This window comes from Mauremys mutica, chromosome 14 (assembly GCF_020497125.1).
Source record: "Mauremys mutica isolate MM-2020 ecotype Southern chromosome 14, ASM2049712v1, whole genome shotgun sequence".
In the NCBI taxonomy this organism is placed as follows: Eukaryota; Metazoa; Chordata; order Testudines; family Geoemydidae; genus Mauremys; species Mauremys mutica.
In genome coordinates, this window is record NC_059085.1 from 8,333,408 (window position 1) to 8,345,582 (window position 12,175).

A 12,175-nucleotide genomic window follows, 5' to 3' on the forward strand; every position below is an offset into this window, starting at 1 on the left:
GGTTACACCAGCATCCCACAGCAGCACCTGGGCTTGTGTCCGTTCAGCAGCGGCTGGGCCGCCCTCTGTGGGCGGGCGAGCCCTTGTCTGGGTGCGGACACGTGCCATGGATCAGCATCCGCACATGGGCATTAGAGATGCCGCCTGGGCTGCGTTTCGGCCGTAGGACTGTGCGTCCTCACGACGCGCTGGCAGTCGGTACAGACGCACGGCTCAGCGCGTAACGGGGGCTCCAGGCGGCCCACCCGGCATGCCTGAGGGATGCAGGACAGGCCTGGCTGGGAACATCAGGACAGGCAGCCCGCCTCAGGGGCCCTCTGAAAGTCACCCGGACAAACGGCAGGACAGAGAGGAGACAGCTACCATCTAGCTCCACAAAGGGCTCAGTCAGGGAACGCTCAGGAGCGGAGCGAGATTCCTCCCACCAGCATCCCAAGTGGTTCCTGGCTTTTTGAGTGGCTGGGGAAGCCTCCTGTTGGATGCTTTGCTAGGTGGAGGGAGATTCTCCCCATGGAAAACAAAGCAGAGCTCTGCTCAGTGTCAGAAGTTGGCTCCCATCCCTCAGGGCCTCCAGCAGCTGGGAGCCGGGTCACAGCTTTGTCCATCAGCTGGTGGCACCAACTTGGGAGGAGGCATGACGAGATGGGAGGCATGACGAGATGGGAGGCAGCAGCCTCTAGAGGCCTGAGCCTGGCAGAAGCCTCAGAGCATCCGTCCCTGGACATGGCATGAGTCCCCCAGACCCATGCAAGCGCTTGGAGCTCCCGTCCGTTCTTTCCCCAGCACCACAACCAGGAAGGGTGGGGGGAGGGGGGGCACTATTTGGACTCCTGGAGCCTTGAGATCTCAGTATTAGGGAGCCCAGGATGGAACAAAAACTCAGCATGAATGTGCCTCTCCCCCATCCAGACTTCAGGGTGCATTTGCAGAGACCCAAAGGCTGGAGTCACCTGAGACCCAGATGCTCCAGATAGCTGGGACGCCTCCTCCTGGGCACAGGCTTCCTGCTCTGATCTCTGCAGCGATTATCTCCCCTGCACAGTTCCAGGGCCCCAGCCTGCCATTACTGCCCCCTGCACCCTCCCCTATCACCAGGGAGGAGCTCGTGTTCTTCCCCTCCCCTCCGTGCCAGGGTGAACTGATGGAGCCACCCCTGGCTGGGTTGGCAGAGTGCCTCTGTCTTCACCGGCCACCTGCCCAGCTGTAGCAGCCTGGCACCTGCGGCTGATTGAGCCAGGCCTCGCCATCCCCCACCCCCGCTGCCTTCTTTTCCCCAGCCTGTCATTCAATGAAGCTCTCTTAATGCTCTCGCTCTCCTAGATGTTTCAGCCTCTTGGCATCAGGGACATGGCCGTAGCTTCACCACTCCTCTGCAGGACCGGGCACAGAGACGGGATCCTGGGCAGGGCAGCACTGGTGGGGGTGGAAGACAAGGAAGAGTCCCAGTTTTGACAGAGGAACACTAGCACCCCCAGGCTGGAGGACCCAGCGCCCAATCCTTGGCTGTACAGAAGCGGACACCCAGACACCAAGGTTAGAACGTGCTGAGCACACAACTTCTGTTAGCTTGGAAATCGGGGGAGGGGGCACACCAGATAATTATTTGGGGGCTTAGTATAGCAGGGTGAAAAGCGTATGAGGCAACAGTCTCATGCTGTTTTGCTGAAATAAAAATGTTTTACAGGAACACGCCGATTTCAACAGAAACGTTTCCAGGCAATTTGTTTGGACTTTCTGGCTTTGTTTCCTTTAAAATTAAATACAATTACAATAAAAGTCTGTAGAAGAATGTTTTGACATTATCAAAATGAAATCTTTTGAGAAGGTCGGTTCCGTGTTTCTGAATTTAAATATTTGGGGATTTCTGTTCCGAGATCATGTCAGCTCTGTCCCGATTCGAAAGGAAACGAAGTTTCAAGATGTCGGGATTTCCTGCAGGGCAGAAATCCCGTTCTCCAAGCAGCTCTAGTGCCCGGTTGTATGCATCCGCATTGGAAAATCTAGCGAAATGCATCTCTGCTGTAGCACCTTTCGCTGGAGACAGAACAGCAGATCCAACTCCCCCTGCCCCTGGCGGGAGTTCTGATCCAGATCTGACTTGTGTCACTCAGGCCTGCCTGTAACAGGCTGGACCAGAACGCTGCCTTCCCCCTTGTGCAACTGGTTTTTACCGGTGCAATTAGCACCAATCAGAATGGCAGCAGTCGAGCCCCATGTTGCTAGGGTGACCAGATGTCCTGATTTTATAGGGACAGTCCTGATTTTTGGGTTTATTTCTTAGATAGGCTCCTATTACCCCCCACCCCCTGTCCTGATTTTTCACACTTGCTGTCTGGTCACCCTACATGTTGCACAGGTGTAAGTAATTCCACAAGGGGAAAGGCAGCGGAGAATCCGGCTCATATGTCCAGACTCTGCGGGAGTTTGGGATCAGATCAGATCAGATTCCAGTTCCAAACCTCAGGCTGAAAGGATGGTCCCGAGTTGCAAAGGGTCCCAGAGCACTTTACAAGCCACACACAGAGGCCCTGAAATGCAGCCAGCTCTGGGGTGGGGGGCAGCCGCCAGCCCAACAGCACTAGGAGTGGAAGATTTTGACCGTGGACGCGCAGGCAAAACCCCTTCCCTTATGAGATTTCCAATGCCCACCCACAGCGAGCAGGATGTGACCTCCTCCGCAGCATCCCCCCAGGGCAAATATCCACCTCCGAAAGGTGGGAGGGGCCAAGTCAAACCTCTTCAGACGCCAGAGTCCTGGCATCAGAGAGGATGCTGGGACACGAAGACCGGCCCCAAAGGAGCAGTGCTGGAGGACAGGGCTTCAAGGGCACGTCCAGAGATGCAGTCTCTGGTTCAAAGCCACGTCTGGTTCTCTGGGAGCCCTTTATCACCCCTGACCCGGCCACATGCCATGCCCGGGCACCACTGCAGAGCCCAGCGGCACGTCCCAGTGCAGCTCCAAAGCAAATGAACGTTTGCAGGCTCCGAGGACGGGCGGCCCTGCCCACCCCATACCCAGCCCTCCGGCTCCCGTTCTCGGATTTACGAGGCCAGCGAGATGAGCACAGACACGCGGGCGGTGACACACCCAGCTTGGCAGGTCTGTGCTCACACGCTGGCTTTGCGAAGCAGCCTTTCAACTCCTGGGATCAGGTAGGATGCTGGAGACCGGCTCAGTGAGAGGGGGCCCACCCCCCCTCACCACTGGGGATCGCCTTTCGACCAGAGAGCCAACCCACAGTTCAGCAGGCTGGACAGCGTCTGATGTGCCTGCAGTAGCAGGGAGTGCTGCAGGCCAGGCTGGAGGTGCACTGACATAGCCGGGGACAGCAAGGTAGGATGGTGCAATGATGGAGGCACCATCTCAGTGAATGCTGCAGTCTGCTGGCTCCTTGCAGTTCTCATCTGGAATCCGCTTCCTCATGAGCGTGGCTTGGGGAACCCAGGAAACCGGCAGAGACCAAGCTGGGCCCTTCAAGGTCACCATTCAGACAGGGAGGAGGGTGCGCTGGAGCTCTCGTCCTCGTGGTGGATTAGGGAAGGGACATTAGAAGGCCACAGGAGATAGTGGGAGGGGAGGAACAAGCCCACCCAAACCCAGCTAGGGAGAGTCGTTCCAACCCCCCCCCCCACCACCACCATCAACCCAGCTCCACCAGGCCGGTCTCTTGCACCCGCCCGCCCCTGAGAGGCCTCGGGAAGGTGTCCGTGGGTTCTTCCCTCCCCCTAGGCCTCAGAGACTGTCCTGGGGGCACTGCTCTTTGGGCTGGCTGGCTCCCCCACACTTTCTAGCCTGCAGGGAGAAGTCAGCTCGTTGATGTTCATCAACTCCTCCCCGCTTGCTTTCCAGACAAAGCCTCCCTCCCACGACAGGCGTCAAATGGGAGCTTTGCCAGAGATGGAGACCTACTAAAGGTCTGATCACGGGGGCGGGGGTAGTCCCTGTGAGTCGTCCCTTGCTCCCAGGCCTGGCAGGGGCAGGTGGGTGATCTTGCAGCATTCGGTCAGATAACCCCCTGCAGCTGAGCTAGGCGCAAGGCTCCAGATGGGACATGGGCTGCCATGAAAGGAGCCTTTGAGGAACAGGCCGAGCCAAGGGGAGCAGTGGAGACATTGGGAACAGACAAGTGCTTGATTCTTGGCCGCCATCTCCGCAGGGGCCCAGCTGCTACCAGACGCTCAGATGCTTGCACGGTGCAAGCTGCCATTCTTCAGCTGGGCCATGTGGTGGCACCCTCGCTGCTCACAAAGCCACCTTAGCGGAAATCCAGCTGAACGAGTCCAGCCTACAGTGGTTTCTCTTCAGCGTGGACAAAAGCTGCAACTACTTTTAGCTCAGCCGCTCCTCCCAGCTGCATCCCAATGTGGAAGTTATCCAAAAGTCGGTGCTCCTAGTAGCGCCTCTTTGGGACAGATGCATGTCCCAGAATGCACTGGCAGAGTCACAGTTATAGGACAATGAGTGTGTGGAGGATAATCACACACACACACACACACTCAGGACTAGATCCCTTGCATTTGAGCTAAAGGAGAGCTCCCCTAGCTGGTGGCAATGGTTGGTCCCTTATCCACCCTGTCAGCTGAGCCACTAGAGGGCAACATCACTCTCACACACACACACACGCAAACCCAGTACATTACAGACCCCCGGTGCTGCCGGGTGAACAGCTCCAATGAGGCTAGGGCAAAGCAGGGCAGGCAGCCATTCCGTACAGTCAACACCTCCTCGCGTGTTGGGGATGAAGGCGGCTGACAGGTGGGATGTACGGTGGGGAAGGAAGGCAACTCACGAGCTCGGTATCCTGGCCTCGCAGCAGTGGCTTCTCCTCGGTGAATCGCAGCTCGTGCAGCCCTGCCATGGTCACTTCCTGCAGCAGCAGCCCTGCAGGGGGGAAAAAAAAAATCCAGCACACGGGTCAGCTGCCTGGCAGCCAGCCTCCTGCCCACAGACTTTCAGCCTGAGCTCTGGGCTGGAGCTGGCGAGGGCCAGCCGCAGAGGGGAGCAGCCAGATCTCTGCTGCGTGCGCCCCAAGGATCAGCTCTCCGACAGGTCCATCTGGGGTGGCATCAGGATGGGACAGATGTGCCCAGCACATGGTGGCTATCAGAGCAGGCAGTAGCTGGTCCCCCTGTGGGCAGCCATGGCAGAGGGGCCAGGGGTTTAAGCTCTGTGCCTTCGTCCTAGTGCACCCCCACTGAGCTGGCTGGCCCGGGGGAGCCTTTGGGCTGAAGCCACAAGCACTGACAAATTTGTGGCCAGCATCCGCCCGAGCCAGCTCAGCAGGGCTGGATCCTCCAAGCGGTCACCCAGGGCAAGGAGCCAGCCTGGGATGTGGGAGAGCTGGGTTCAAATCTGTGCTCTGCCACAGACATCCTGGGTGACCTTGGCCAAGTCACTTAGGCCCGGATTTTTAAAAGTATTTAGGTGGTGCACCACTCCTGTCCTAAGTCACTTCAGCCCTGTAAAGCTAAATCTCACTGAAAGGGACCCAGGCTCCTTCGTCACTCAGGCCAAGCTCTGCAAAGGGATTTCGATTCCTATTTCCACTGAAGTAAGAACCTTTGGGAGCTGGGTCTTAGGCCTTGCAACACTGAGCAGAGCGGTGCCTACAGACATTTTCGGCCTTGGTCTCTCTGTGCCTCCACTCCTGCTCTGTACCACGGGGAGAACAGCCCAGCCCTGCCCACCAGGGGTGTTGTGCGGAGAAATGCCTTCACACTTGTGAGGGGTGTGCAGGTGATGGGGGTCAGGTGAGTACCCCAGACAGCTCAATCTAGAATCAGGGCCATCAGCTCTCCAGTCTTTGAAGCTGTCGCCCCCCAGTAGCCAGGAGTTTGAGACGTCCAAGCCCCTGGAATAAATCGAGATTATCTAGGGAACTGCAGGGTTCAGTGTCACAGCTGCATAAACCTCAGGCATTTCAGATCAGACTGTAGGGAGTGTCACAAAAATCCTTCCTCCTGCTCTGTGTCCGCATGGAAAGCCGCACCCGTTTCAACGAAAGGTGCAACTGAAAGTGGAGTCAGTTGAACTGATGCAAAAAAGCGGTGCGGATGTGCTTACATCCACAGAAACCTGGCTGATTCGGTTTAGCTCCCGCGGATTGGGAATAGGGCTACGCTAAATTGAAAGAAGCTGCTCTTAACTAAGCGTCCATGAAGGAGTTTGCACGATTAACCAGATCAGTGCCCGCAAGTGCATGGACAAAGCCGCAGCCTGTCTAAGTTTCGGGGGGAGGGAAATGCTCAGCTGGAAAGGCCCAGGTTTGCTGGTTTGCAATCTGAGCCATGGGGACCGGTTGACTCTTAACAGATACACGTGGAAGCCAAGCAGGCCGGCGCTCAGCTGGCCCGAACGGTTTGGCACCTCAAGAAACTGGGCCCACGCTCCTGGCCAGCAACAAGACAAGAGTTTCACGTCCTTTGCTCAGCTCCACCAAGTTTGTGCTTAACTCCATCCTGGGAGCAGATCGCAGGTGCTGAGCAGCGGTTACCTTCCGACCCATAGCTGAGTAATCTGCGAGAGCATTATCCTGAGGGCCCTACCAAATTCGCCATCCATCCATTCTGGTCAATTTCACGGTCATGGGATTTAATTTCTCAGTGTTGTAATTGTAGGGATCCCAACCCAAAAAGGAGTTTGGGGGGGGGGGTGATCGCAAGGTTATTGTAGGGGGTACCCGTATTTCTGCGCTGCTGCTGGTGGTGGCGCTGCCTTCAGAGCTGGGCAGCTGGAGAGTGGCAGCTGCAAGCCAGGAGCCCAGCTCTGAAGGCAGAGCCACCGCCAGCAGCAGCACAGAAGGGTGGCATGGCATGGCAAGGCAAGGCAACCCTTACTTCTGCACTGCTGCCTGCGGAGCTGGGCCCTCGGTCAGCAGCCGCCTCTCTCCGGCCGCCCAGCTCCAAAGGCACCAGTGCCGAAGTAAGGGTGGCAATATCACCCCCCCTAAAATAACCTTGTGCCCCCCCTGCTAATCCCTTTTGGGTCAGGACCCCCAATTTGAGAAACACTGGTCTCCCCCATGAAATCTGAATAGCATAAGGTAAAAAACGCACAAAAGACCAGATTTCACAGTCCGTGAGGAGTTTTTCATGGCCGTGGATTTGGTAGGGCCCTAATTCTCATTGATTATTTGTATTACCACAGCGCTTAGGAGTCCTAGACATGACCCAGGACCCCGGCGTGCTAGGGGCTGTACAATCACAGACTTAAAAGACCATCTCTGCCCCCCAGAGAGTTTCCAATCTAAGCTGAACGGCTTTAAACAGAGATTTCAACTGTGCAAAAGATCTTGGAAGGGGGGAAGAGAGCCTCCCATGTAAACCCTGGAGGTGAGGGAGACAGCAGGGAGATGCTGCCGGTAAGTTTAATCTCTCAGCTGCACATAGCACTTCTCTTCCCAAAGCAGCTTATACACCAATCGTTTCACCCACCGCAGCCACCTCTGGGGTGCAATATTCCACTGCACAACAGTTTACAATGGACTTCAAGGGAGACTGCATCAAACTGACCGAGCAGCGGGGCATTCAGCATGTAGAGTCCATGCTGGAATTTCAGGCTAACTCTCCTGCATCTGTAGAGCCAGGGACTGTGACCACACGTGGCCAACGTACCGTGAAACGTGGCCCCAGCCCAGCAGCAGCACCCTTCCCCCCCCAGCTAAGGGCCAGCCCCGCTCGGCTTGGGACATGCGGCAGGATTGCCCCAGCACAAGGAGGCTGCACACGCAGGGATACGACTCGGGGCCGGAACACAAGCCTGCCCTCAAGGGGCGCGCCCACACCTGAATGCTGCAAAGAATACGGAGGGCAGCGCTTGGTGCGGGGCCCCCAAGAGAGGACGGAGCCCCTCCAGCCACACAACAGCTAGCTCTGCAAGGGAGCAACGAGAGCCACTGCCATGGAGAGCGCAAGGTCGGGGTCCTAGGTAAGGGCTTGTCTACCAGGAAAGTGTTCCCAGTAACACCAGTGGAACTAGCATAACTATCGGGGGTTAAGTATCAGAGGGGGAGCCGTGTTAGTCTGGTTCTGTAGAAGCAGCAAAGAATCCTGTGGCACCTGATAGACTAACAGACGTTTTGCAGCATGAGCTTTCGTGGGTGAATACCCACTTCTTCAGATGCAAGTCCGGATGCAAGTATTCACCCACGAAAGCTCATGCTGCAAAACGTCTGTTAGTCTATAAGGTGCCACAGGATTCTTTGCTGCTTCTATCGGGGGTTAGGGTGACTACCCACACGCACCCTCTTTTCCAGCACAGCAGGAGCATTAGGCAGTTTAACTTACTCTGCTTTGGAAGGAGTTGAGTTAAACCAAAACAACGCTGCTTTGGGACTGGAGGAAGCATCCACATGGGGAGCTCTGCCAGTAGTCACAGCTCCTTGGCGTAAAACAGGACGGCGTTCCCATGGAGACAAGCCCCAAGAGGGTTTGGAGACTTCGGCAGGGCTACCGAGTCTTATCCTGCCCCTAAGACAGCTGTGCATACCCACAGGCCACACCACCGGGCAGGACTGGGGAATTCTGCTCAAGGGAGGCCCATGGGTATGACAGCAGAGGAGTCATGGCCCATGGGCCAAAACTCAGAGTTTAAGTAAGTGCAACTACACTGACTTTGGCAGAGTCACTTTTTGAGCCACAATTAGAAGCCCAAGTCTCTTTAGACAGACGCGTGTATGTTACCCTGCGGAATTCAGGAGACCTCTAAGCTGGCACCCCAGGAGATGCCCCGTGGCACAGCGTGAGAGCAGGGGAGGGAACTGCAGCCTGTTGCTGCATGTGCCCCGAGGGATAGAGGGTACTGACATGAGGGCACATGCTGATTACAGAGAGAGGGGCAGATCCTCTGCTCATGTCAATGGCCACAGCTCCACTGACAGCCAGCCCCAGAGCAGGAAACGCCTGCAAACAGCAACGTGCGGGGTCAGGAGATGAGCTGAATCATTCAGAGTGGGGTCTGTGCTCATGTCCCCACCCGCTGCTGCTCACTATCAGTCTCATTGTCGCTTTCCCCATGACCCTCAAATTGCTTGTCAGCCGCTTGCCGTTCATCGTTCCTTTTTAGCAGGACGCTCATTGAGCATGCTATCATTTCTGCTCCCTGATTGGACAACCGAGACTTACCAACAGGAGGCCTAACCAAGATCTCCAAGATGGGCAGACAGACGTACCAGGGGAGAGCTCAGGGAGGAACACGTTCACCTGGAGTATTCAATTGCACAACGTGAAAGCCAAAAAATGAAAGCATCAGGCACAGGAGCGTTGGGGGGGGGTGGGTGTCACACAGGCTGTGAATACCACCAAAGCAAACACCTGGTGTTTCCTCTAAAGAATACGTGCAAACTGTCTTGTGCTATTTGCCCATCTTTAAGCCCATACCAGGCTTCTCGTGGTAGAGTTATTTCATTATCCTGTAAAAGCAGCACAGAGTCCTATGGCACCTTATAGACTAACAGACGTATTGGAGCAGGAGCTTTCGTGGCATCCGACGAAGTGGGGATTCACCCACGAAAGCTCATGCTCCAATACGTCTGTTAGTCTATAAGGTGCCACAGGACTCTGTGCTGCTTTTACAGATCCAGACTAACACGGCTACCGCTCTGATACTTCATTATCCTGGTTTTCTTAAAAGTGACGGGAACGAGGCTCAAGTCTGAGCAGAGCTAAAGATGAAATCCCAACTCTCAGCACCTCTGAAACAGAATTAAGTGAAGGGAGAATCTCTATGTTCCTTCCTCCTGTTCTGGGGCAGCCATCTGAGGGTAAGAGGAAGACCGATTCGCCTCTCCCATTCCCTGCTGTATGTCAGGAGTGACCCCGGAGTCACATCAGTGCAGAACTGGTGTAAGTCAGAGGACAGTCAAGCCCTTTGAATTGAGGGACAAAACTGTAAGACCAAGGGCCAAATTCTGCCCTAAGCTACATCCATGCAACCCCACTGAGGTTATGGGTGCTCCAGAGGAGTAACCGAGGGCCAAATTCTCACCTGCAGTACAACAGAATTTCAATATCCCCGTGCCAAGGAGGGGTTGATCTCAGGGGAGAAGTACTAGCCCCACTGAAGACAATGGCAGTTCCACCACAGACTTCTGTGGGGCCAGGATTTGCCCCTATTCTGAAGCCAGCCTAGAAGCCAAGAGGACGGGAGGGCTAGAAGCCTCGGCCAGTGGAGAAGCGCAGGCCCAACCTGCAAAAAAGCCTGACCAGGGAAGTTTCCCCAGGTGGGGATGTGTTGAGCGGAGACAGGAAGGAAGCACCAGGCAAGAGAGCCAGACCTGGGGACCCTGGTGAGCTTGGTATGATCGGAGTGGCTCTGAAAGTGGAAAAAAGTAGCGTGGGCCCCTTTCCCAGGACTTGTCCAGGAGCCTGGCACGACAGCTGTACGTCACAGGCGTAGTCGCTTGTGCCTGACAGAATCAGAGATTTGAGGAGAATAATACTTAGGCCCATGTTATGCACCCGCAGGGGAAGGAGGACTCAGGAAATTGTGCCAGGTTGCAGAGGAAGCGGGGAGATGGTACTTGCATCCCAAGGTGACAGACCCCTTAGAACCCCCCTGGCTTAGAGTCCATTCTGATCTCACTGATGCCAGCGTCAATCAGCTGTAACCAACATTGTAACCTATGGGGATTCAGTGCTGCAAAATGGGTGTATCTCCATGGACCTCAGTGGATTCATTATTCACCCAGCCATGAGATGAGAGTCAGGCACAGAGCCCTCAAGACCCACACATCCCAGAAGCATGTTTTGCCCCATGGATCTGGTGCACTAGGTAGCAATGAAGTGGTTGATGGATTCCTCTGGCTTAGGCCTCATTTCCTCTTCCCAGTGGAAATCTTTTCTATTTCTATTTCTTTTGACAACCCTGGGCTCCCAGACAAGCACTGGTAGGTCTCTACTGATTCCCACACCATCCCCTCCTGGGTCAGTGCAGGAGGCTAACGGGGGTACCGGAGAGTCACACTGATTGCTAGCCAGTGCCAGCTGGTTTCCTGGGTGTTCCCAGCTCAGTAACCCCACGTCATTTACAGGGACAAGCACCTGGCTTTATCAGTGCACCTGGACTGCACTGGGGACAGATCGTTCCTGTCCCATCCAAGCCCCTGACCACACACAGTCTGTGGCTCAGCTGTATCCATGGAAATGGGATGACCCAATGCAGGCGGGATGTATTTTTAGATGCCCAATCTCTCCCCAGCTGTTCTGACGCGGGGCTTCACGTGCAGCCATTGCGCACCGCACACAGCAGAGGAAACTGTCAACAAAACCAATTTTTCTTCATTTTCGTTGAAATTTTCCACAGGAAAAATCCTAATTTTTCAGGTGAGCTCTAGTTCCAGCACTGGCAACTCAGAGCAGAAAGTTCCCAGCTGATAGGAGCTTTGGGCATGACTGCAATGGTCACCCTTTACAGAAATGTCCTGGGGAATTTAATAGAGAAGACGACATTACCAGGGTTCTATAGGAGATACTCTATCAACTTCTGGAGTTTGACAGGGAATGAGCCCCCTACCACAGAATTCCATGGGCTGTCCAGGAGACAGAGTTCTCTGTTCAGTTCTGCAGACCTTTTCCATAAGGGTGACCCCCATAATGAGGCGGTTAATGCCTCAATAAAGCAAGAAGGAGCCAATGCTGTACAGTGTGATGAACAAACTGTGCCACAAACGGAGCCGCAGGCCCAGTAAACTCAGCCCTACCAACAAGGTCATGGGCTGCATCTCCCAAGCAGCGCATGCAGCCATCTGTCAATGAGATTTCTGTGCAGAGCCCCTGTGACGTTGCACTCCAGAATGTTTTATGAAAATCTGCTCATGGGCATAAATATGATGTAACTGAAATATGCTTTATGCAAAAGGTCTCTTGTAAGGTATCATTACAAAGCTTATGATCTACTAAGTGTGTTCATCCCATTTATTTGCATGTATTATTTCTGGAGTTAGGAGAATAAGATATAAACTTGTATATCTGATGTAAACATGTTAAGTAGAAGCCATTAAGGGTGCTTCAGAATCAATCACCTATAAATGGTTCTGTTTCCTTGCAAGCCTTCCTGGTTCCTGAGAGTCAGGCCAGGAAGAATGGAGGCTTGGGGTCTCACAGGACATGTGAACATGTCACATGATACTGGAATCTATCTTAAACCTGGATGGGAGGGGAGGGGACCCAGAGAGAG

At 54.8% G+C, this 12,175-nt stretch overlaps 1 protein-coding gene across 4 annotated transcripts in view; it reads right to left on the reverse strand.

Moving 5' to 3' along the window:
• NDRG4 (NDRG family member 4) overlaps window positions 1–12,175 on the reverse strand; it is a 92,062-nt gene that overhangs the window by 67,541 nt on the left and 12,346 nt on the right. For all 4 annotated transcript variants that reach the window (XM_044987102.1, XM_044987103.1, XM_044987100.1 and 1 more), the window contains exon 2: window positions 4,791–4,882. In XM_044987102.1, coding sequence (XP_044843037.1) covers window positions 4,791–4,859 — 69 coding nt within the window. In that variant the 5' untranslated portion in view covers window positions 4,860–4,882. The remainder of the gene's footprint in view (window positions 1–4,790; window positions 4,883–12,175) is intronic.